The sequence below is a fragment of the Heterodontus francisci genome, chromosome 32, assembly GCF_036365525.1.
Source record: "Heterodontus francisci isolate sHetFra1 chromosome 32, sHetFra1.hap1, whole genome shotgun sequence".
Taxonomy (NCBI): Eukaryota; Metazoa; Chordata; class Chondrichthyes; order Heterodontiformes; family Heterodontidae; genus Heterodontus; species Heterodontus francisci.
Window position 1 is genome coordinate 32,037,434 of NC_090402.1, and position 27,179 is coordinate 32,064,612.

Genomic DNA, 27,179 nt, shown 5'->3' on the forward strand with positions numbered 1-27,179 from the left:
TGCAGGCTTATGGGGAAAATGCTGGCACGCGGGACTAAATCGGACAGTTCTTTTAAAGAGCCACTATTGACATGAAGGGCCAAATAACCCTCTCTGTGTGGTAAGATTCTATGATTCTATAACCCCAATGAGTTACAAACATAAGGAGATTTTAAATATCAGAACAATGACAAAAGTCAAAAGTACAAAGCAAAATGGAGGGAGGGTTCAGGTACTTCTAACAAAACCCCCAAATTAAATGCAGTGGGAAGCAGAGGGAGAGACAGCTAAAGAGAGTTATGAAACGGGCCACTAAAACTTTATTGAAGTTTTTAAGTTGTGTCTATATTTGGTGCAGGACAGCTGCAAGTTGTAACTTGTAGGATCGCAACATTGGTGGGAAAGCACATGTCAGGCAGTACTTTGCAATGCAGTACTTGATCCCTTTTGTTGGGTCAGTATTATAGCTTGTAGACAAACAAATTTCTCTGCAGCACCTGTGGAAGAGCCTGTCACTCTAGAATTGGCCGTTATAGCCACTCCAGGCGCTGCTTCACAAACCACTGACCACCTCCAGGCGCTTATCCATTGTCTCTCGAGATAAGGAGGCCAAAGAGAGATTATAGCTTGTAGATAAATGCCTGGCAACAATGTTACACCAACCAAACATCAGCCATGTGGCAAGGGAATAATTCTCTCCCTTTCCCTCCCCTCCTCCATCATATACTGTTGCTCTGATATTGAAATTTAACCAAGTTAACTTACAAATATAAACTTAGTCTTTCATTTAAAAAAAATGAGTTACAAAACTGGAAAATTTCTCCAGCAAACATTACCCCCACCACTCCACCCACCCCACCCCCGGTGGCTGTCAGATAAAATCTCCTACCTGTGATTCATATGGAAGAAAGGCAATGTTGATCTCAGTAAGGGTTTTGATAACCTTTGATGTACGAGACTTTACCAGCTCATTAAACAATGGATCTGCACAAGCTGTGAAGTACAAAGGCAACAGTTTTTACATTTCTCTTTTAAACAGTTAGGTCAATAGCAAAAACAGTACAACATATGCAAATAAAAGCAGATGACAAGTGAGCCTGGGGCTATTTACAGTCAACCTCCCATCTGCTGCTGTCTCCAGTTTTAACATTTCTCTAGTGTTTCCCACAGGGACTGGGACTCCAACAAAAAAGGAAAATGAATATGTTCTATCAGTTACAACATGTCCCTGAAAAATATAAAGTACATGACTGCACTAATATAGCATGTAATTTAGCAACGATCACTTGCTTGGACTACATTTTAGAAATTCAAATTTCTCATTAATGATTGATTAATTGCTTTAGCGCTGTGAAATAATTACTTTATTCTACCATCTATAAATCATGACCATTATTATGCATCAGTATTGCCACAGCCATCTATCAATCAATGACATTTTAGGCCTAATTGTCATCAAGCTTTAAGACTTAGTCAATCTCCCATAATGTTGTCCTTAGTATCAGTGACAGGCTGGAGTAGGTAACCAGCATCTCGAAATTTAAAAAAACACCAGTTTCTCCAAGATGTTTCAGACATGTAACTAACCTCAAAGTCGACATTATTACCTTCAAAGCTCATAATAGGAAGCATTTCACATAAGTAGAACACGTCTCTTTGATCATCTGTATACTTACAGTCTGTGAAGAAGACGTGAGCTGCCCTGTACTTCGAGGAGGGAGCATCCTTAAAATCATTGATCAGTGCACGCACAGACTGGAAAGATAAAATGTCGAGTAAGTAATGTTCCTTTAAACAGGATGATCAACAGTTCAATAAAACTCCTTTAACTAAATAGTTACTGTACTATTTTTGGCAATCATTCTAATCAAGTTATCTTTACAGGGGTAGAGTTAGGAAAATAAAGTAATCTTAGAGATACAACTGTGTTGCAATTCATTCCTTGACTTGTGACGAATCGAGTGTTAAGTGGTTTTCAATCAGTGCTGCATTTCACTCAGCCTGCTGATAGACTTTTTTTCTCAACAAAAATGATTCTGATCCATTGAAATGTGACAACCCGAAGGAGATAGCAGAAGCTGAGTCAACATATAATGGTAAATTCTGACACATTTCCTACATCAGCTGCAGGCATTATACCATCAGGATTTTCCAGAATAATCCCATTCTTAATCTGTACTTGGGTTTGACAAATTGAATTCCCAATGTTAACAGCAGCTTTGGTCATTCTCATACTCTAGAACACTCACAAATCCCATTTATTCATGTTTCCTATTGCATCCAAATTACTACTTTGATTAAGAGTGACTGTGATCTACTTCCACCCCCATAACATCACCCGTCTCCATCCCTTCTTCAGTCCATCTACCACATAAACCATCACCTATGCCTTAGTCACTTCAAGACTCAATTACTCCAATACCTTCCTGGCCAGCCTCGCATTGTCCATCCTCCATAACCTCCACCTTATTCAAAACTCTACTGCTCATATCTTATCCCATGCCATGTCCCACTTACCCATCAGCCTAAAGGCCTGCTCGGGTCTGCAAATGAAACCTGACCTGAGCCCGACAGAACCACATCCAACCCGAGCCCGATCCGGCCCGAGTCCGATCCGGCCCCAGTCCTTTGATTTTTCCCGCGCCCGACCCGACCCAACCACCGGAATAAAGTTGATTGTATTAAAGAGGTTGTGCTCTACCTTGGATGGAATCGCTCACTGCAGACTAGTGCAGAGTGCGGATGCACGTTTCCCATTTTGACATCCTAGCTGTCACTGTGTCCGACCTGGCCCGACCAGACCCGAGCCCGAATGCCGGACCTGGAAGAGCGACCTGACCCGAACCCGACACGTCGTCAGGCTCGGTCAGGTTTGGGTCGGGTAGTCATGCGCGACATCACCCCATGTTCTCATCTGTACTATATTAACTCCCAGTCACCCAATGCTTCAAATGCAAAATGATCATCCTTATATTTAAACGCCTTCATGGTCCATCCCTCTCTGTAACCTCCTCCAGCACTACACCCCACCCAAACTTTCCATTCCTCTGACTCCAGATTTTTGTGCATCCCCTTCCTTTTGCTCCACCACTGGTGGCTATGTCTTCAGCTACCACTATCTGGAATTCCCTTCCTCAATCCTTTTGTATCTCCAACTCAAAGACTCTCCTTCAAATTCACCTCTTTGACGAGGTTCTGGTGTCCCTTTCTAATATCTCCTTCTTTGGCTCAATATGCTTTTATCTTTATGCTTCTGTGAAATGTGGTTGGATATTTTTCTATGTTAAAGACATTATATAAATGTTGGTTGTTGTTACTGCTGTTCTGGTCTTTCTTTGCTTTGAAGGTCCCATTGATACATTTTATTCCACTTTAATTTTGTTACCTGAGTTTAGGAAGGGCTTACACGACCAATGTGATGTCAGTGTGGCCTAACACTGGTGTTTTACCAGAACAATGGTGCGAGGAACTTGGCCTGTATCATATGGTCTTATATCTCCAAAGACTTCTCTGTGTTTGACCACAAGTAGACCAAGTGATTTGTAATCACTCAGAAACAAGCATTTCCACTGCCTCTGGTACTTTTTATGCGACAGTTCAGTACTTAGCAAATCTCGCTTTACAATGTAAGCTTTGGCATTTGTGGTAAGTGGCACTGAGCCAAATAATTTGCCCTTCCACAAGTCAATGTAAATGCTGCAAACTTTAACATCAGTGCTTGCATATACTTCTTAATCTGTGAGATTGGTTTAAAGCAGTAACTTACTTCTTCAGAGGGTGTGATGAGATAAACTGCTTCCAAACTGGGAAGTGGTTCTCTCCGTTTATTTATGTCTTCCACAACTTCACATAATTGCCATTAAAACAGAACAAAGAGAAGTTCAAGTGAACAAAGGTCACCAGTAAAATCAATTACTAAATATCTGACCCCCCCCCCCCACCCCACCAAGGTAAGAAAATTTGGACAGACAGAATTTAATTTCAGATTTAATTAATTGTCAATCTAAATATGCCATTACTGAAAGCTGTTCTACCTCAGACTGGACTATAGTCCTTTAGAAGAAACGATTTTGCCAGTTATAATTCCTTGACTGCACCAATCAGTTGTAGCTTTTGAAAAGTTAGTTTAGCCCCACAGTAGATTCCTATCTTTTTATAGTCTTGAATTTCAATTATTTGCTTGCCAAAATTTGTATTCCGAATACATTTTGTTGTTTGTTCTTTTGAAAACTTTCCCTACCTTCCAGTTACCTCAACCCCTTGCTGCATACAGATCTTCAATTGAAAATAGGTTGCCAATGAATGTCAGGTCATTTGTGAGTGGGCAGAGGCACATCACAGTTGATCTCACTGATCCAAAACAGTGCCTTTTGTTTTAAGACGTTCTGGTTTGGTGTTGATAGTTTCATGCAAGTTGAGATAAATATATTGTCATGATGGGGCGGCGGGAACCTCCCAACTAGCAGGGACAAATGGTGGCAAAGTTACCATGGACTGTGCTTCAGTAAGGACAGTATAGCATGAAGCAGGTGTAAGTCTGAAAGCGTCACCTCTTAGGTCACTTCAGTAAGAGTGACTTGTGAGGTGACTTGACTCTAGAGAGAAGAGGGGTGAAAAATTAAACATCGAGCACGTATCCCTAAAAATAAGTGGACAAATCATCTTTATGACCTATTGCAATCTAAGCAAGCAATTCATGGGCTTCAGCTAGAACTGAGAAAGAAATGGAAGGTAAGGGTCTTTTCCAGCATTTCCATCTATGCCCTTCAAAAATGCAGGATCTCACCCATCCCATATCGTAGCTGCACTGGTTGAAGTACCATACGCAACCTAAACTTTAACTCTACCATAAGCAAACAAATAGAAGTCTATATTTTCCTCTAAATGCTGACTATACTGCAATCTTAAGTGTGTAAACTGCACAACTTCATTATGACCTTTTTCTTTAAGTGCGTAGTTGAGGGTAGCAAAATGTTAAAATTGGCTTGAAGTATATTTGCACTGCAGCTCTTGGGAGCTTAACCATTGAGTAGAACAATGGTCCTTTTAAAAAAAACAGTGATTGGTTTTCTGACTCATTCAATGATGTGTAATGGTGAAAGATTTCCTGTAACATTGCAATTTTTGGAGAATTTAGGAGAACGGCCCTGGCTTCCCGACATACAGTGCATTCTGCTAGGAACAAGCTGTACGACAAAACTCATCAAGGAGTTACAACTCAACAAAATTAACTTTTGAAATGGTGTGTTGATGCAGCTTGCAAGAGCATTTCTTAGCTGCAGGATCAAATCGAATGAACCAAATGAGTAATGAGGAGATCGCGCTGAAAAAATAAGGGACTGGATTGTGCAGTGGTAATGACGGCGAATCTGACAGCAACTTCCAGAGTCTGCACACATAAATGTGGAAATCCAGACGTTGCTGTCAGTGATTTACACTTCTCCATAGGCTGTGCTTTTGACATCCCCACAGACTGCAATCAATTAGAAATCACTGTAATATTGCTGTTAAAAATCCCTGAAAGAGTTATGCCTTTTTAATCAGGTGGATCTGGGTTTTTAATGGTGTACTGTCATAACTATTGCTGAAGAACCTCTCTTGTCCTATAAAACTAATTATATATTTGTGGATGGAGCCTTGGTGAGACTGCACCTGGAATACTGTGTACAGTTTTAGTCTCCTTGTCATACTTGTCATAGAGGAAGTGTAATAAAGGTTTACCAGACTGATCCCTGGAATGGCAGGATTATCCTATTGGGAGAGAATGAGGAGACTGGGCATATATTCTCTGGCGTTTAGAAGAATGACAAGTGATCTCATTGAGACATACAAAATTCTTACATGGCTCGATAGGGTAGACGCACGAAGGATGTTCCCCCTAGCTGGGGGGTGTCTAGAACCAGAGGACACAGTCTCAGAATAAGAAGTAGGCCATTTAGGACTGAGGTGAGGATGAATTTCCTCACTCAGAAGGTGGTGGAACTTTGGTATTTACTACCACAGAGGGCGGTGGAGGCTCAGTCATTGAGTATGTTCAAGACAGAGATCAATAGATTTCTAGATATTAAACATATCAAGGGATATGGGGATAATGTCGGAAAATGGCATTGAGGTAGAAGATCAGCAATGATCTAGTGGAGTGGCAGAGCAGGCATGAAGGGCCGAATGGCCTACCCCTGCTCCTATTTCCTATGTTCCTACGTAACATCAAAGTTCTCCTTTCTGATAAAAATCCAAACTTTTAATATTTTTTGTAAAGTTTGTTTATGATATTTCAGCTTCTAATGTGTATGTCACAATATTTATTTAACTCTGTAAAATTTATTTATTTAGAGATACAGCACTGAAACAGGCCCTTCAGCCCACCAAGTCTGTCATGACCATCAACCACCCATTTATACTAATCCTACATTAATCCCATTACCCTCTCACATCCCCACAATTTTCCTACCTACACTAGGGGCAATTTATAATGGTCAATTTATCAACCTGCAAGTCTTTGGCTGTGGGAGGAAATCGGAGCACCCGTCGAAAACCCACACAGTCACAGGGAGATTTTGCAAACTCCGCACAGGTAGTACCCAGAATCAAACCCGGGTCGCTGGAACTGTGAGGAAGCAGTGCTAACCATTGCGCCACTGTGCCTCCCAAATAACAAATAAAGAATAATCAGTGCATTTTACTTGGTTTGCTGTTGGTGAGAATACTTCAATGTGATCGGCTGCTTACCCTGCTTGATGACATCACTATTGCTGGAGCCTGAAAAACCCCTTGATTAGGCACTAAATTGAAATAAATGTCGGATAAGGTGAAATCCATACCAGAGATCGCTAGATCTTTGAGGGCAGCTTTCTTTCAGGTTAGTGTGAGCTCCATTGCTTTGCCACTGACCGTAAAACCTGGGCCAAGATCATTAGAACATTACTAGCCACATGGATGATGTCTTGCTCACAAAAATGAGACTCAATGCTGATTTTAAAAAAAAAATCAACATTTTATCACAGCAGCACATGGTGTAAAACAAAAAGTTCTGCTTAGAGGTAAATTCATTAAACTAAAAAAATGTTGAATTTCCTTTTTAAAGGAACAACTTTAATGCACTTTTTTGAAGTCCTTAAATTTATATTTCCACTGCACCAGCTTCTCCATTCAAAAGGAGAGGATGGACTTATAATGATGTTAACAGGATGATCAGATAAGGACAATATTACCCTTATATGTCCAGGGAGAGATAATCCTAATAAGAAATTTGTACCATGGGACTATGTATTTACTCTATCTGAACTCACACATAGATCAGCCTCAGAGAGAATGAACGCAGGGAAAGCAAATGGTGCAATTGTACAGAATGAAAAAAAAAAGCATTCTCCCAATTGCATTGTCCTTGGCAGCCTTGCCTCCTGCTCTTCTGCTCCCGTCATGCCAGGGAGGTGCCGGCCCCATTCAAAGTCCTGGCGCTGAATGCCCACTCTCCCTGCCACCTGCACAGCGCCAAGGACACCCCATTATCAAGTGCTGAGGTCCTCTTTGCCCCGCTGACTTTCTTATGGGGCCCGGATGATGCCCCGTGGCAATTACTTTATCTTTTCCAATGTCAAAATCATGTGAACTCTGAAGAATGGTGGTGTATAGATTAAACATGCTGCTTGATTGGCTGAAGTATTTTGATAATCATTCAGTTTAAAGCCTGGCGACCCGATTAGACCCGACTACATCTGTCGGGTTCGGGTCGGGTCAGGCCAAAATTCCAAGTCCAGCATTGTGGCTCGGGTCAGGTCGGGCTGGACACTGCTTCCGGGAAGTCAGAGCAATCACCTGCTGCCAGAACAGATGAAGGAGATTCATGTTGGGTCAGGTCAGGTTGGGCGCAAAACAAAATTAAAGGGCTCGGGCTCGGGTCAGGTTCGGGTTGGCTATGGTCGGGTCGAGTTTTAATTTTATACCCGACCCAGGCTTTAATTCAGTTTTGACTAACAATTGCAGTTATATTGAAACAGAAGTGCAGCATAGATTTACCAGAACAATACCTAGACTCCAAGGGTTAAATTACAATAGATTACACAAAGTAGGGTTTTCCTGGAATTTAAAAGGTTTAGGGGTGATTTTATCAAAGTTTTCCAGATATTAAGGGGAACGGATAGATTAGATGAAAACTATTGCCACTAGTTGGAAAGCATTGTCGAAGAATTAGAGCCAAACATTTCAAGAGTAAAATTAGGAAACAATTCTATACACAAAGGGGTGGTAGCAGTTTGGAACTCTCTTCCATAACTGGCAATTGATGCTAGACCAATTATGAATTTTAAATTTGAAATTGATAGATTTTTGTTAACCAAAGGGATATAGGGAAAAGGCTGGTATATGGGGTCAGGTCACAGATCAGCCACGATCTCATTGATTGGCAGAACAGCCTTGAAACACCATCGCATACAAGGCTACGGGCCAAGTGCAGGAAAATAGGATTAGAATAGTTAGGTGCTTGATGGCCAGCACAGACACGATGGGCCGAAGGGCCTGTTTCTGTGCTGTATAACTCCATGACTCTATAACAGGCTCGAGGGGTTAAATGGCCTCCTCCTGCTCCTATGCTCTTAAAAAGAACTTGAATTTATATAGTGCCTTGCACAATCTCAGGATGTCCCTAAGTGCTTTACAGCCAGTGAAGTACTTTTGAAACAGTGTCAAAATGTAGGAAACGTGGCCACCAATTTGCACACAGCAAGGTCTCACAAACAACAATATGATAATGATCAGATAATCTGTGTTAGTGATGTGGTGGAGGGAGAAATATTGGCTCAGACACTGGGCAGAGCTCCTCTGCTCTTCTTCAAAATAGTGCCATGGGATCTATTATGTCCATTTGTGAGGTTTAATGTCTCATTCAGAAGACAACTCCTCCAACAGTGCAGCACTTCCTCAAGTACTTAACAGGAGGATCAGTCTGGATTTTGTGTCCAAATCTCTGGATTGGGACTTGAATGTACAACCTTCTGAATTAGAGGTGAGCTTGCTACCACTTAAGTCAGAGCTGACACCTGAGGATTAATGCTTGCCCTGAAACCACCAAAAGCTCAGTCAAGACCTGTTGCTTTCAACTTTCTTTGCTTGTTGCTAAGTTGGTGAAGTATTTAAAAAAAAAACTGTATTCAGAACTCCATAGGCTAGCTGCACACTTTCAAGAAGGATGGAATGCATCTAACAGTTAAAGGGATTTTCAAAACCATTTTTGAGGAGCCTCAAGGGGGGAGTGCAACTTTGCACAGAAGTTGTAATTGTCAAACTATCTTCATGAAAGCTGACGGAAAAGCACTCTGGTTCCAAAACTAAGCACTCACTTGTGACGCCCTCTGTCATAATATCAGTCATTTTGCAACAGGACGACAGCATTCGCATGCTCAGCTGATCCACCACCAGCACCTAATAAAACACACAAATGCAATCATCATGTAGGCATAAGCAGTACTAAGTGCTAAGTCTCTGACCTCCATATTAGTCACTGAGGTCCTTTTCAGCTTGGTTGCTTCTGTCACTTTGCATCATGCATGTGGAGCTTTGTTAAATCTCTTCCCACCATGCATTAGGTAGCAACGGTTAGATAAATGACATGCTCTCCAGGAAGTGGGCGGGACAAGCACAACCCTCATAATAATACTTTGTTCTGTCACTCATTTAAAAAAGAGCTCACCATCTTTTTGAGCACAGCAGATGTGACAAATTATGAACGCATTACTTTTAATGCACTTATGAGATCGATTGCATGTAGAGCAAATGGAAACTCCAACATTCCATGGCCCAATAAAATTAGAGTTTGTTTTTAAGAGATGCCGCCTTTGCACCTTGAAATCAGCTCCAGTTCATGTGATGAGGTCTCTTCTCTATCATCCCATTTTATGGGGGAAAGAGTGGTTAGATCTGCTTTCCAAACTCTTCCCTTTCCCAAACTATTTGTTGCTTTTTCTTCTGACTTGAATCATCTAAAAAAATAAATAAATTGAATGGGCAGCTCTTGCTTCTAGTTAATGAAGAGGGAGTGTCTTTTCCTTCCTCCTGAATTCCTCCAGGATCACAAAATGGGCCAGAATTGAGTTCAGGCATTGATCCAAGACCAAGGCGCATTTAGTCTTGGTCAGGAAATCGACAACTGAACTTCACTTCGAAATCCCACCTGTCTCACTCTTGCAATTTAGCTGGAAGTTATTTTCTGAATTAATCTTCTGTACTGTAAGATCAGCATTTGAAGGGCGAAATCCCCATGTTTCTGTAGTCTGTCCTCACATATCAGACACGAGGGGCTGAATTTTCAGGGCCTCCCCACAGGCAGGAATTGAGGTGGGGGGAGGGGTCCTGAAAATACTGGCGTCCGGTGACATGCCAGTTTCAAGATGCCGTTCATGGCATCGGCAATAATCACCAGGGCAGGGGGAGGGTGGGAGAGGAATCCCATACTCCTCCCAATTGAGGCTAATTAAAGCTGTTTAAAAGCTCAAGAGCTTGTCAAAGTTTGAAGTTTAAAGTTTTAAAGGGGTGCATGGGTTCCACATGGCTTCAGAAAGAGTTCAGCTGAAGCGAGGTGGGTACAGAGTGCGGAGCCAGTCATGACTGCCCCAGGGCATCACCCCGACCCCGTAAGAAAGTCAGCGGGGCAAAGGGGACTTGATAATGGGTTGTCCTTGGTGCTGTGCAGGTGGCAGGGAGAGTGGGCATTCAACACCAGGACTTTGAATGGGGCCGGCACTTCCCTGGTATGACGGGAGCAGAAGAGCAGGAGGCAAGGCTGCCAAGGACAATTGGGTGGCCACGCACCCAGAAGGAAGGCTCGAGCTGGCAATAGTAGCACGACTTGTCAGATTTTGAGGGGCAACACCATCTGCAGGAAGGGCAGAACCCTGGGCATTAGGAGGACACAGGAGATGAAAGAGGGGCAGGCAGACAACGGAGGCCAAACCCACAGCTCAGGATCTACCACCGAAGATTGAGCTCCCTGGAGTTAAGAGGGAGCCAGTTACTGTGACTCTCCAAGCAGATGGTCACAGACATCTGTGCCCTCGTTGCTGAAGACCTTGCACTGCGCAGCACTGGCTGCCACGCTCTTCCAGCATCCATCAAAGGCACTATGGCCTTCAACTTCTTCACTTCTGGCTCCTTCCAGGGATCAGCTGCTGACCTTAGTGGCATTTCAAAAACGGCTGCACAACACTGCATCTCGCAGGTCACTGATGCCCTCTTTGCCAGAGCTGGACAGCACATTCATTTTACGACAGACACAGTCTTGCAGGAACAGAGAGCATTGGGTTTCGCCTCCATCTCTGGATTCCCCCAGGTGTAGGGCATCATTCATTGCACTCATGTGGCCATCAAGGCACCCAGCGACCGGCCACTCAGATCCATCAATAGGAAGGGCTTCCACTCCCTCAACGTCCAACTGGTCTGAGTCCACAACAAGAGCTTCCTCCATCTGTGCACTCGCTTTCCTAGCAGCTGCCATGACTCCTTTGTCCTCTGTCAGTCCAAGCTGCCTCAGATCTTCACTCCAACACCCAAAGGGCACAGATGGACCCTAAGGGAAAAGGGATATCTCTTGAAGATATGACTACTCATCCATCGACGGAAGCCCCAGACAGAGGCACAGCAACGATACAACCAATGCCACCTGCTCAGTACGACAACCATTGAACAAGTCATTGGGCTTCTGAAGATGCGATTCTGGTGCCTGGACCGGTCAGGTGTTGCCCTCCAATACCCTCCTGCAAGGGTCTCCATCATTGTGGTGGTTTTCTGCGCTCTCTATTACATGGCCCTCCAGGGAAGTGTGCACCTTGAGGACAATGAGGCTCTAGAAGGAGACAGTTCATCGGGGGAGGAGCAGAAGGTGAAAGAGGAGCAGGAAGAGCAGGAGGAGGGAGATGACACTGAACAGAGAGGTGCCCCTGCTGCACAGCGTGGTGGTGTCCTTCTGCCACCCTTCAGGTAGAGGACCTCCCTCCTCTCCCTCATGGCATCCAGCATTAGATACAGGTTGCCAGACCTCCAGCTCCCCTTTGACATCTCGCTTCCTTCTGGTGCACTGGAAGCCTTTGGCACAAACCATAGATCTCTCTCTCAGGACAACCAGCAGCCTCAGTGATGGCTGTCATGGGGAGTCTAAATGAGTCCCTCACTTCACCTGACCCACCTCCATTCCTGGCTCTGTAGACAGGAAACCCATCTCCATATCAATTAAGGACTTCCCCATGCAAAAATCTTAACTTTAAATCAGTTTCCCACTGGAGGCGGGTTTCCGATCCAAAAACAAACCCAGCTCCTGATTCCCACCTCCATGGCAAAATTTCAGCCCCTAGCAGGGATCAGCCTTATAATGCCTCAGTGACCAAATCTGGACATAGTACTCAAGGTGCAGTCAGACCAATGCACTGTACAGTTTTGGCATAATTTGCTCTGACTTGTATCCGACTGCGTTGGATGAGTTTTTTAGTATTTTATTTCTTACATCGATTGCTGCTCTCCAGTGCATAACTGCTGATTAAGATGAAACACCAGAAAATCAGGGGCATCAGAATTAAGGTATGCAAACCTCAACTCCCAATTTTATGATCAGTGCTCCTATATACAAACATACGAAAATTTCAATAAGGAAAGGCAAGCTCATCCACCCAGCATGTTTCATTAGACCCTCCCTATCCACCAGGAGTCACGTAATCCCTGGGAGGATCCCAATAGAAATCCCAAGGCTAATTAGGGGTAAAAATTTATATCATTCCTCTCTGACCACCCCACCTCCCCCCAGCATCTGAATCAATCAAAACTAATCCAGGAGACTAATGACCATGATTTTTATATTACTTGAAACCTACCTCTTGTTGCGATCTCTACTCTAGCCAGAATGTGTAAAGCAAATCCACATTCCCCACGTAGGATTGCAACTTGTTCCACAGGTATCCACTAGTGAAAAGACCCATAGTCTTCCTCAGCCTATCTAATTGAAGTAATTTGTCCACGTGGATAAAAATCTAGTAACTTCATTACTTTATATACCTGATTCAAACTGTGCCTTAGTTGACCAGGTTCCCCACATCCACTTATGAAATGACTCCTTCATAAAATTCGATCAGTTTAATGAGACATGACCTTCTGTCACAGAAGCCATGTTGAGTGTCCCTGATGTCTCCTCTTCTGTCCAGGTGATCAGTTGGAACATCTTCTCAGATCCCTTTCAGCATTTTACCTATTACTAGTCAAACTAATTGGCCTACAGTTCCCTGGTTCTGCCTTGCCACCTTTTTTAAAAATTGGAACAAGCTGAGCATACTTCTAGTCCCAGGGGACAGTCCCACTAGTGACTATTAAAGAAATGACCAAGGAGATTGCAAAAAATATGACCCATTTTTTTTAAGGACCCAATTGGGTGGCTGTCAGCTCGGCTAGTGGCATGATCTATTTTGAGGTCGCTAATTCTATCTCAGATGATATCCTCATTGGTTTAAATATTTTCAATTGATGTTCAATGTAGCGGAAATCCTATCAAGCAAAGCTCTGCAGCAGGATATCAACTATATTATATATCAGTCTTTTTGTCCCTCCAGCTTATTAAATCCTTGACCCAAAAACATCGGCATAGTATATCACCATGAAATTGAAAGATTCATACCTTCCATTCTCCCTTCTTCTTTACCTTCTTGATGACATCATTCATAATCTCTGTGATCAAAAAGAAACGTGTATCAGCTTTCAAAACAAGCAGTAGAAAAATTCTCGAATATCTAGTGGAAAGCAAGCAATCTACGTAGACACAATGGGGATAATTTTGACCTTGCTTGAGTGTAAAACAGGTGGAAGTGAATCGGCAACCCATTTTACATCTCTCCCGATTTTTATTTCCATTGAAGCAACTGAATGTAAATTTTGGATTCCAGTTCGATGACCAGCTTTCTTTATGTTTGGTAAATTATTTTAAATTTGCAACAAATGTTAACAGCTAGTGTATGATAAATGTGTGCTCGATGCAATACTTTTACCTATATAACAGTTGACCTTCCATGAGACTGCCAAGTACTTTGGAGTTCCCTTCGGAATAAAAGTGTTTCCTGAGAAGAGTCACATGTTATTTTCATCACAATGATATGCACAAATGAAATGAAGATGTGATTCATTGAGATTTGCATCATTGAGCTTTGCAATTGTAAAACATTGCGAAAAGGTTTGCAGAGGTTTTGAAACACACATGGTGTCCCATAACAGTTTAAACCTCTGTGTGGGTAGGTCTCTGTTCTTTGCTATTTGTAGTCAGATCAGGAATGTGTACTTTATATTAGTAATTAAGACATTGCTACAGATAAACAAAGTTTTTTTTTCCCCATTGTATACCTCTGAAATTCTTGCTACAATTGTACAGGGTTTTGGTGAGACCACATCTGAAGGACTGTGTGCAGTTTTGGTCTCCACATTTAAGAAAGGATATACTTGCATTGGAGGCAATATAGTCAAGGTTCACTAGATTGGTCCCTGGAACGAGCGGGTTGTCCTCTGATGAGAGACTGAGTAAATTAGGCTTATATTCTCTGGAGTTTAGGAGATTGAGAGGCAAACTCATTGAAACATACAAGATTCTGAAGGGGCTGGATAGGATAGGCAACTGAAAGATTGTTTCCGCTAGTCGAGGAATCTAAAACATGGGGGCACAGTCTCAGGATAAGGGGCTGATCATTTAGGACTGAGATGAGGAGAAATTACTTCACTTAAAGGGTTGCGAATCTTTGGAATTCTCTACCCCAGAGGGTTGTGGCTGCTTTATTGTTGAATACATTTAAGGCGGGGATAGACAGATTTTTGGTTTGTCAGGGAATCAAGGGATATGGTAAGTGGACAGGGAAGTGGAGTTGAAGCTGAAGATCAGCCATCATCGTATTGAATGGCGGAGTGGGCTCTATGGGCAATAAGGTCTACTCCTGCTCCTATTTCTTGTGTTCTTGTGAAAGTACTTAACCCAAAAAAGAACTTTCTTGCTAAATTAATTGTGCGTCCATTGTTGCAATTCAAAAAAATTAATTTAAAATTTGTATCATTAATTCTGGTAAATCCAGATTGAATCTGCTGTCCTCATGCACAATAAAATTTTCAAAGAACCCAAGGGAATGCTTAGAAGGCAAATGTGTGTGCAAAACCACATCAGTCAATGGATAGCTTGAAATAAAAATTAATAGGATGATCAATTTTAAAAAGATGCTGAAAGGTGAGTGAAGCCTTTTGGATTGAAGGGTCTCTTCAAATATGTTTGATAAGGAGCAAGGCAAAACATGCTGTTTCTTTTTAAAGAACTGAAAATCTTATTATGTTTGTTTGGACTTTGGGTGATCTGTGATGCTCATTAAGCTCAGGCATGACGAAAGAAAGATCTGTATTGTCATAGCGCCCTTCACAACCTCAGGACATCTCAAAACGCTTTACTGCCAATGAGGTACTTTTGAAATGTAGTCACTGTTGTAAGATAGGAAATGCACCAATTAATTTGTGCATAGCAAGGTCCCACAAACAGTAATGTGATAATGACCATGCAATCTGTTTTAGTGACATTGGTAGTGGCATAAACATTGGTCAGAACAGTAAGGTCAACCCCCTTGCTTTTCTTTGAAATAGTGCTATGGCATCTTCTATGACCACCTGAGAGGGCAGATGTCTCAATTGAAAGACAGCACCTCCAGCAATGCAGCACTCCCGTGAGGTTGTCAGCCTAGATTTTGTGCTAAATTCTCTGGAATGGGAATTGAGCCCACAAAATGTATGACTCAGAGTTGAGAGTGCTGTCAACTGAGCCATGGCTGACACCCAGTAAAAAATGGCAACAGCAGTGACTTACAGGAGGGTTACCAGCAAGGGCCCATGGCTTTGGCTGGAATTCAAAAATTGTAAACAACAACCCTGAGCATTTGAGATTCTCAGCAGCCTGCGTTCGGTAAGTCTTCCATATCACATTGGTAACACAGCTACGCCGAATTACATAACTTGGATCCGACAACTCAGGGTTCACTGTGCAGTCCTTGCATATGTGTCAGTCTCTGGTCGACATGCCGCAATTTAAAAAAACTGTGAAGCTTTTCAGCCAAGTGTTGATCCTCAGCTTTGGATGAGGTGCTTTTTTATTGTTACTTATGAGAGATGAGAAATCCTGAGGTTTTTTTGTAGATTGCGAGGAAACAAAGTAATTTCCTGAGATGGGACATAGAGATTTTCTTTTGGTATGTACAACGGCCAAGGATTAAGTTCAATGGAAGGTCGTGTATCATAGTTAGTGATGACAGCAGACAGGGCACTGGTCTGCCTTATGAATTCTGAAGCCAGAATCTTTGTTTCTTTCTTCTCACTCTGAGTGCCAATTATGAATGATATACTGTCAATGAAATCAGAGGAAGGGGGTGTGGTGGGAGTGGGTGAACAGCTGCCTATCCACAATTGCAATGAGGCCAAACAGAAGTGATTTTGCAGCATAATGAATTGTTTTGGAAAAATCTTTGTCATGATGTTGTAGTATTTGTCAAACAAGAGGAAAAAGAGGCCTTCATAAAAGCAGTACCTCTTCAAGTACAGGAAAATCTAAATTGATTTTTTTCAACTTGGACCTCAGATGTCACTACTGTCATGTGAAACTGAGCACATCTGGCAAAAAACCTAAGAGTTGAAGTTTTCAGATTTGAATGTCCCGGCGACAGAAATCCATCATAAACTGATCCTCGATTCCTAGCTGCTTTATATTTGGCCAGGAATCTCTAAATTATTATTCCCAAATGCAAATTCTCCTGGAACACAAGACCTAAATCTTGTAAGTTAAATAACAGTCCAATTATAGATAATTTCTAGTGCTTTACAACAACATGGCTTGTTGAAATTTGTACCAGTTAAGCGTGGCTAACTATTAAACCAAAATGTGTGCAGAAACTGCAGGCAGAAGTGGATACCTGACTAGTTCTCTGCACTAATGAGCAGTACCTGATCTCTTTAAAAATGCAACTTCTTTCTCCCTCTCTCTCCTTCTTGCTTTTTTCATCAAAAAGTATGAATCTGTTACTGTTTAAACTTTTTTTTATGTAATACAATGTTTTAAGAGTAACATATTCTAGTTTCTCGGCTAAAGACGTATATTGGTGTAGACAGCACAGTGAGAACTCTCCCTCCAGTCCAGTTCACCAAATTTAGGTTGTTGTATTTTTGTATTTCAAATAATAGATTAGGAAGTGGTTCCTGTCGACACTGCAGAGTTTAATTTTTTCACTACTTTCAGGACACCAGTGATAGAATCATAGAATAGTACAGCATAGAAGGAGGCCATTCGGGCCATTGAGTCTGTACCGGCTCTTTCAAAGAGCAATTCAGTTAGTCTCACTTCCCTGCTCTTTCCCCATATTCCTGCATTTTTTTCTCCAAGTATTTATCTACTTCCCATCTGAAAGCTACTATTGAATCCGTATCCAACACCCTATCAGGCAGTGCATCCCAAATACTAACCAGTTATTGCGTTAAAAAAAAAAATTCTCATGTCATCTTTGGTTCTTTTGCCAGTCACCTTAAATCTGTACTCTCTGGTTATTGACTCTTCAGCCATTGGAAACAACTAATGCACCTTAACTTCCTGTCTGATATGTTAAGACACATGTTAACTTGTAATATTTTCAAATGTCATAGATAAGAGTGCTGGCATAAATGCATTAACAAATGCACTAAAAAGAGTGCACACAGGAAATGGATCCATTTACAACTTCTATTATCCCACTGTTTGACCTCAGAATGCATGCTAGGAAGCAATTTATAAAATTCCTTTTTATCAATGCACTGAAAACACACAGTTAGTTCGCCATTGTGACATATATGAATCTTAAAGAGAGAAATTCCATCTGTTAAATGATTTCAGACTTTTTGCCTCCGCCATTATCCCGAAGTCTATTCTGTGTGTTAATTGTTCTTTGTGCAGAAACAGGAAAAGAAAGAAATTGACCCTTGGAATGAGCGTGACTCAATGGGATATCACAGCTCACAAGGGCACACATTAGCAACACACCCTAGCTGAGGGGCTCAATGGACTTCATCGTAGGACTGGGTTGATACTACCCTGTGATAGTGGATGCACAACAAAACCTAATAGGAAAATCACACTGTGGAAAACTATTTTTGTAATGCAGTGAAATGTTACCATTTCTTCTCAATTTCACAGTTGAAAGTTAGATAACTAATGTGAAACATAACCAGTAGCACTGTATCTCTACACACTAAGATGCTAATTTTAAGTATGAACATTAAGTATGAACATATTGAGTGAAAATTGTTCTTGTACAGTGAATTTGCTGCTGTTTCTCACCAGTCTGAGTAAAAGAACGACTTGCATCTATATAGCAACTTTCATGATCGCAGGATGCCCCAAAGCACTTTACAACCAATGAAGTATTTTTGAAGTGTAGTCACTGTTATAATGTAGGAAACTTAAGAGCCAATTTGCATACAGCAAACTCCCACAAATAGCAATGAGGTAATGACCAGATTTTTTTCAGTGATGTTGATTGAGGAATAAATATTGGCCTGCACTTCAAAATAGTGCCATGGAATCTTTTACATCCACCTGAGATGGCAGACGGGACCTTAATTTAACATATTTAAAAGGCAACAACTCTGGCAGTGTAGTACTCCCTCTGGAGTATCAGCCTAGATTTTGTGCCTAAGCCTCTGGAGTGCACCTTGAACTCACAGCTTTCTTACTCAGAGGCAAGCCACAGATGACCTACTAGAGCATGCGCAGCGTATTACTAGTATATCCTGTAGTTTGTGGAAGTTATGTGTGGCTTGTGTATTAAGTGGCGGTGATAGAATAGTAATTGATAAATGGACATTGTTTCTTTTTTAATTAATCTTATTCTTTAGAATATGAACTTGCTTTTGTCAGAGTCTGTTTGTTGCATGCATTGTTTATTGAATGCACTGAAGCCCCACTACAGTGATGCAAAGCTCTTGCAGACTGCTCCAATGCATCATGCTGTAAAATGTTGGGGTGCAGGATTTTACTCACATTCCCTCAGCCAATATAATTCCCATCACAATTGTGCTACTTTGAGAGGCTGAATACTTACCCACAGGTAAGGGAAGGTGGTAACATTTACCCAAGCCCACTGTTGCCATCTTTAAAGCAATGTTACACGGGAAAGGTCGATGACTTGTCCATTTCATCAGAAGTTTGAAGGGCAAGAAGCAGTAAGTGACAAATTTGAGAATGTTCAACAAAGGAAGAAAAACGCTGGAGACACTCAGAAGGTCAGTGGAGTGAGGAGATGAGTTAAGATTTCAGGTGTGCATCCTTTGTCAAAACTCAGAGCCATTGAGAATGTTATTCATTAAAAGGTAGCTTCAGGAGCCTGGAAGAGCAGTTTTGATGATTAGGCAGCAGCTTTCCTGGGAACTCCATGCTCAGATTGGAATCCATTGCCTACATTACAACAGCGACTACACTTCAAAAGTATTTAACTGGCTGTAAAGAAAGCGCTTTAGGACAACTTGCGGTCGTGAAAGGCGCTATATAAATGCAAGCTTTTCTTTTTTTTTCTCAATTATGTGCTCACAAGAGTTCATTCCAAATTAGTTTCTGCCTGTTGAATGAATGCTGACGTATGCTTTGCCCTCTTATATGTTCTGCAAACTTCTGTCTCAGTGTTTGCCGATCACTCATGTGAACAGGAAACGCAACAGCTGACTGTGTAATTAATCTTACCGTCTACTCCAAAAGGCCTGACTATCCTGTCAGCATCAGCAGCTTTTACATTATGTTTCCTTTCCAACTGAGAGTTTGATTTTTTTTTAGCTTGAATTTGCCTTTTAACCCATCTGCAAACTTGAATCCAATCCCACTGCTGCTATAGGAAAATGGGAGGTTCAACATTCTCTATCATCCTTAGCACAAATGAAATGATTATATAGTTTACTGTCACCATTTTCAGTTGTCTCAGAAGCCTGTTCATTGCACATAGAATCATCAAGTGGATTGATCAACAATCACCACAACTTTTTTTTTAAAGCATAGGTTACTGAGTCACCATTTCAAAGAAGAGCATGATCTTGAAGCCACTGACCTGAGATCATTCCTAGTTTCCATTGACAATGAGGGTAATTTTAACCTAACCCCCAGGGCAGGAATGGGCTGGGTACAGATCAGATACCTGTTTTATACAAGGCCAATTTTACTCTTCATTGAATCAGGCAGGGTCTAATATGGGCTCACAACCCATATCGACCCCATTATCACCCAGCGGGTGTGGTCGATCAGCGCTCGTATTTAGGATTATATTGCTGGTGAAAAGGCATTCAATTGCTAGTTTATATTCAGATGGGGCCTTCAGGATTGCTCTACACAGAAGTTATTTGAGGACATGCTGCTGTTAAGTGTTTCTCCATATTGCACTAATTGTTTTGGTTACAAGTTATGGCAGCAGTTAAAACTCCAAAATCTGGACTTAGAAAATTCTCTGTGCTTGCCTGAGCATTTTCTTAAAATAAACATATCATTGTTCTTATGACTCTCATATTATTGTACTAGTTGGCTAAAAATGGATTGGTTGTTGTCATAGAGACATTACGGCACAGAAGGAGACCATTTGGCCCATTGAGTCCATGCCAGCTCTCCGAAGAGCAATCCAGTCAGTTCAATTCCTGCACTCTAGCCCCGCAGCTTTATTTGGGTCCAATATCTGATTCCAAATGAGAAGTGCCTCCATACAACCTTTAGCTGGTTAGCTGACTCCCAATATTCAGGAATCTCTCAATGCTGCTAATGAAAGCTCAAACTGACCAGCTGAACTTCTGCGACAGGATTTTCCCTATAGGCTTCAGGACTCCGCCATCAGGCTCAAATGGGTGCCAGAAGCCTGTACTGTGTGGGGAATAGTAACTCACCTCTGATTTTCCCCAAATTGGCCACTTCATTGCCCAAAGCCAGTCTTGTCATCCAATTAAGGACAATGGTAGGCTCTCCAAGATGGAGGGCCAACAGAAGACCCTCCAGATTGATTGCAGCAGCAAGAAGCCATGGCAGGTAAGTGAGGCAGAGGGTGTTGCATGATTGCCTTGAAGAGTGATGTCCCTTAAAGAACTTAGTATGCTAATGAGCCAAGTACCAGGATACAGTCATATGACTCAGAGCCAGAGCCACTCTGCAACTGTAACACCAAGAGTAAGATTCCATAAATAGTTAGCTCTGCATATATACTTGTTAGCTGTACTGAAGCTGTTTGAGATCGTCAGCACAACTGGACTCCACACATCTTATTTATGTTGCATCAGACAACATGAAAGAACTTATTACAGAGGGTGCTCCAAGATGGAGGTGCTCTGTCTCCAATTTCTTCAAATCTAAAATAAAAAAGGCCTTTGCAGCTGGCCCACCGCTGTGGGGGCGGGGAGCCTCTCTAAAGGGCGGCCTGTGACTGATCCTAAAGCCAGGCAGGCAACGAGGGCCTGTAAAGCTGCCTGGAGCCCTGGCCCATGGGTCGGCCACCGAGAGCCCATCTCCAGACAGCCGCACTGTCCCCTGCTGCCTGAGGGGACCTGGTGCCGGCAGGAAAATCGCAGTTAGTGGCTGCCTTTCAAACCCTATTACTAGGCATAAGCACTTTAAAAGAAAACCGACCACAGTTCAGATCCTTATGTCAAACCTGGGCTGAAATATCTGCACTGACACAGGAACAGTTCACAGGATTTCTGCCACCATCAGGCTTGCAGCATCTGTTAGAGGGCCGGTACCAAAAAAACAAGTCTATTTAAAAACTCCCCACCAAGCTGAGAACTCACCTTCAATCCCTGCTATCTTGAACAGTTATACTTAACATTTGTGACAGTCAAGATGCCCATGGATTGACAGAAGGCTTTCTCTGGTATCCCTCTGTACCTTTCTGTACAGTCTACTCTTATTAATTTGCAGTTTTTTGTTCATGAAAACCATGCACAAAAAAACTTCTTGCGTTGTCTGACTGAAATGACTTAAATCAAACAATTGGTTAGCAAAAAATGGCTTTGAATTGACAGGACTGGGCTGCAGTGAATTGTTGTTAGTGTAAACAAGCTTGCTGATCTCTGACCCTCTTCAGTAGTGCAGAGTGAGGTAGTTTGAGAATTGTACTACATTGAGTTAGGTTATCTCAGCCTGAAGACCTGCTACCCAACCTGAACCCAACGGGATCCGACACGTGTCGGGTTCGGGTCGGGTCAGGTCACTCTTCCAGGTCCGGCTTTCGGGCTCAGGTTGGGTCAGGCCGGGTCCGGGTCGGGGTCAGGCTGGATACACACAGTAAGAAGTGTTAAAAATAAAAAACCTACCTGAGCTGCGAGTCCGGGACGCCAAGGAGGGAAACTCTGAGTCTGCGCAGTGAGCGTCTCTATGATGTCATCACGCTCATGCTGCAGCTTCCTGCAGATTAGGAGTCGCAAGGTAGGTAAAGGGAACATTTCGGTGGTCGGGTCGTGGTCAGGTCGGGCTCGGGTCGGGTCGGGTCGAGTGCGGAGAAAAAAGTGGAGGGACTCGGGCCGGGTCGGGCTTGGGGTCCAATGTGGTTCTGTCGGGTTTGGGTCGTTTTTTCGTCCCTGACTTGAGCAGGCCTTTACCTCAACCAATAGTACTGTTGACTTTATAATCCCTGGGCTAGGGAGGGGGAAATATCAGCCAGCGTTCCCACTCCCAATCACGATCCACTGAGTGCTGCATGTCAGTAGACATCAGAAAGTAAAAGAATTGGCACTGAACTGTAATGTCTCCCATTACTGAATAGCTGAGTGTCAAACACAAACACCTTGGACAAGTCAGCAGAAGACTGCTGAGGCCCATGGATCTCTATGGGATTCTGAGTAACTGCATTTCAGGAGATGAGAAGGGATAATTGGAACCAACAAGAATGCTTTTTATTATTAAAAAGGATGGAGGATATCATGAGCCCGACACAGGCATTTCTGTAGCCAAATGTTGTGCCAGAGCAGCAGCAAACACTTAAGGGCTGGATTTTGTTGAACTCCCATCATTGGGCTCTGTGGCAGGGGTGGGGGGTGGGGGAGGTGCACTGAAGATCGCACTAGCAGCAGGCTGCCACGGAGCCTGACACCAGGAATGCCAGGCCCAATCTTCACAGCAACGGGGAAGCTCCATGGAGGCACATCTGCCGCTCCGCGACGGCACCTGGATTTCAATATTCAAATCAGCTATTTAAATACATTTAAATGGAAGCCAGAGCAATCTTACCAGCAGTTCCAGATCTTCCGAGCGACCTGCGGCACTCCCATGCCTTCACTTTCCCATCCAGGGAAGGGGAGCTCTGTATTTGTGGTGAAGTGGAGGGGGGAAGGGGTCAACTCTGCACTTAGTGCTGTTGGGATGGAAAAGGGGTAATCTGGGCATTCCTGGTGCAGTTTGTGGGTCACACTTTATTTTTTGTTGCAGTTGTGGGGGGGGGGGGGGAGAGGGTCAACTTTGATCTGTCAACGCAGGCCTGACAGCCCTTTAAAAATGGCGCCAGCGCAGAAACAGGCAACGCCAAGGCCACCCCTGCCACTTGACTGGGGGTGGCGGCTGCCCTGCATATTATAATGAGCCACCAGGATGAAGATAGTGGCGGCCTGTGTGTGCAAGCCGCCGTTTTTTTTCACCTGCCTCTGCTCCCAGTGGCGTGAAAACAAAATTCAGCCCTTCTTGTGGATTCTATCCCTTCTGTCAATAGAGTCAAGGTAAAAATGGCATTGTAACAAATTAATGAATGGGCAATACAGAGGTGTTTGTATCTGGCTTTGTCTGTTATGAATGAAATTAGACTAGTGGGATGTGGCCAACGATTAGTGACTCAGTGGTGTAATAGAAAAATGTATAGCAATTCCTGTAATCCCTTTTAGCATTCTGTGATGGTTATTACAGTGTGTCTATTCATCTACACTTCCTAATTAGTTTCTGCTCCTCACTGGCTCTAATCGAGCCCTACTCTCCTCAATTGTAATCTGAAGCTCAGAGAAAACAGAAGACAGGATTAAATCTAATTATAGAAGTAAAGACATGAGCCAGTTTCCTGATCCAAGTTCTGGGAGCAATTCTTTCTTTCAGCTAAGAAATCCTCTTAAATCTCAGCTGAAGCAGTTTGTTCAACAACAGGAAATGAGACCACAAAATCACCAGAGGACGAAAGCAGTCTTTAATTATCTTTATTTTAATGGAAAGAGGAAACTACAGCAGAGTTTAAAGTTGGTGGGAATGTAGGGATGTGCCATTAAGCATTTAGTACTTCAAATCATTTTCCTCAATTTCTTTAAAATGCTCACTTAAGACACTCCCGTTCCTGCTGGTCATCAAATATATTTTTACTTCTATGCCTTTGATTGCGGTCATGTATGTTTGATGTTCAATTTTGCTTCCAAAGGTAACCTAAAGAGATGGGTTTCTCATATGTGAATCTTTTCTGTTGCAGGAAAATTGAGTAAACTATGACTGAAACATTGAACATTTAAAGTATTCAGTCCCATTAGTCAAACAAAAGCTGCATTTTTTAATATATATATAGTGTTTTTAACATAGTAAAATGTCCCAAGGCGCTTTACAGGAGCATTACAAAACAAAATTTGCCACCAAACCACACAAGGAGCTGAACACAGCTATTACTGTCTTAACTACAATACTTACTGATGATACAAAAGCAAAATACTGCAGATGCTGGAATTCTGAAATAAAAAGTGAAAATGCTGGAAATAGTCAGCAGGTGTGGGAGCAGCATCTGTGGAGGGAGAAACAGAGTAAATGGGCTGAATTTTCCCAGCCTTGCCAGACAGGTGGGGGAGGCATAAAATAGTGAGGGCAGGCAGGGGGTGGAGTACCCGTCATCTTCCCAACGCCATTCGATTTTGTCAATTCAGGTATTTTGCCAGTAGCTGTTGGGAGCCCTGCCACATGGGGTGGTCGCCCAGTAAAACCAGGCAGCCTCCCTGTGGGTTTGTGGGGGGGGAGGGGTGCCGGGCCTCCTCCATGGGCAATCTGTGGCCTACAGAGGGCCTCCAGTGGCAAAGGCAACCCCTCCTCAAACAAAATCTCCCCTGCCCTCAACGTCCCCCTCCCCTCGCCTCGCCAGGGCCTGCTGGGGAGCCCACTCCACTTACCTCCTGAGGTTTGTGGCTCCAGTGCTGCTTCTGGTCCTGGGCCTACTGTAGTACTGGTAGTGGCCACTGCTCCCAGAGGCACTGCTGGCCCTCTGATAAGCCAGCAGCTCTTGGGGGCGAGAACCCCATCCTTAAAGGGACAGGGTCCCCGGCATGGGCAGTTAATTGGCTACCCACATGGAATTCAGCCGGAAGTCCAAAACAGGGCCGAAGCAGGGGCACCTCCTCCAGATTCTGGCCCGTTGCCAGGACCCTTGCCACCAGGGTAAAATCCAGCCCAGCATTTCAGATCTGTAACCGTTCTAATGAAAAGTCATCAACCTAAAACATTAACTCTCTCCAAAGAGGCTGCCAGACCTGCTGAGTATTTCCAGCATTTTCTGCTTCTCCTTACTGATGATGTTTGCAGCTGCAACTGGCAAATCAGCACATTCTCCACTGAGCCTAAACACTGCTGACATTTTTGTGATCTTGTCTCACAAATAAAGACTTTGAAATGGGATTCCGATTTTAGAAATCTTTGAAAGTAGCTGGAATTCCATCTTAAATGTGGCTGTAATATATATTCCACTCATCTCATAAAAATTGACTTCTGACAGCTGTTCATTTCACTCAAAGATGTGCCCCATTTTAATTCTTGTATATCAGACCCACTGTTGTGCTTTATCCACCTTATTCTGATTTCAGTGCAGCTGTTCACCTAAACCTAACCTAACATTACAGCATATCCATACTATCAAATTACCTGCTATTCACTTCACTATATAACCCTGTAGGTGAAAGCACAACCAATGCATTCTGATCTCAAAATATCATCAATGGCTTATTATGCTCTAATATTAATTAACAGTGTTAAAAAGCTAATTTCATATCAGAAACAATTAAGTCTTTGCATGTTTATTTCCCTCCTTTTTTTTTGGCTTTTTCTTGCAACATAAACTATTCCTCTAGCAAGGCAGTTCACAGTTGTAAAATGGCCTGAGGTGTCCGTCCTGAATTTTTTAATCTCCTATTTCTGTAGGGGAATGCTTTGCCCTTATGCTACAGATTGAGAATTTTCTATATGGTAATCTCCAGTAATACAATGTATGATTCTCTGTGGGGGTAGGACAGCCCTGTATGAGAGGGTAGCTGGGGCAGGGGTGATGGGGATTCCAGAGTCTGAGTGTTCAGAGCAGCATATTGGAAGTGGTTGTGGGAGTGAGGCTGATGAAAGTTGGGGGAGGCTACTGTTGTTCAGGTTTCAAGCTATGGAACTATTTGGAATAGGGGTTACTGGGTGTTGGAGTACTGGGTCAGGGATCCCAGAGGGTATGAACATTGGGATAGCATTTGCAGTTTCTAAGAAGACTGGTAATGCTGTGTCAGCAAGCTGGGGATAATGGTAAGTGGATGGTGCAGTCTGGGAGCAGTGGGCTTTGGAAGCAGTTAGGAAAAGAATGCATAGCAGTGTGAATCTATTAGCCATGGAGGAGGTCACAAGCTATGAGAATTGGGGTGAGGTGGTTGCACAGCATGGAAGTACTGTGGAGAAGGACTTGCAATCCAGAAGCATTGAGAAAGAGAAGACTTAGGATGTGATAATGTTGGCCTGGGGATTTGTGGTATTGGGGTGAAGAAGAATGAAGGCAATAAGTTTTGATGAATTCTTTCCTATCCCTAAACTGCGAAGATCGCTTAGGTAATTGCAGTATAACAATTGCTGACTGCACTTTAAGTAACTAAGAGGGGCCTCCCAGCTCATCATTGGAAAAGCACTATTAGGAAACTCACCCACACACTTGCAGAAAAAGACTACAGACGTTTTACCAGCCATGACCACAGAATCATTTCTTTCTTAGTGATGGTTTAATAAGTACTTCAAACAGTTTTAAAGACAGTTCTTGGGCCCTGTCTGGGAATGGAGCTACAGACATTTCCTTGGGGCAGAGCTGGGGATAAATGTGGATTGGATTGGTGAGCAGCAGCACAAGAGAGCATTAAGGGAGCAGGCATAACCTCACACTTGAAATGCTTGGGAGCTCAAGAGTGATTCTGCTGGCAGGAAGGAGTGCAATAAC

The 27,179-nt window shown here is 42.8% G+C and overlaps 1 protein-coding gene across 3 annotated transcripts in view; it reads right to left on the minus strand.

The window, feature by feature from the left end:
- Nucleotides 1–27,179, minus strand: part of LOC137347745 (syntaxin-binding protein 1) — a 106,315-nt gene that overhangs the window by 37,683 nt on the left and 41,453 nt on the right. For all 3 annotated transcript variants that reach the window (XM_068012648.1, XM_068012647.1, XM_068012645.1), the window contains 5 exons: nucleotides 13,625–13,674; nucleotides 9,315–9,396; nucleotides 3,746–3,822; nucleotides 1,656–1,734; nucleotides 869–972 (listed from right to left, as the gene is read on the minus strand). In XM_068012648.1, coding sequence (XP_067868749.1) covers nucleotides 869–972; nucleotides 1,656–1,734; nucleotides 3,746–3,822; nucleotides 9,315–9,396; nucleotides 13,625–13,674 — 392 coding nt within the window. The remainder of the gene's footprint in view (nucleotides 1–868; nucleotides 973–1,655; nucleotides 1,735–3,745; nucleotides 3,823–9,314; nucleotides 9,397–13,624; nucleotides 13,675–27,179) is intronic.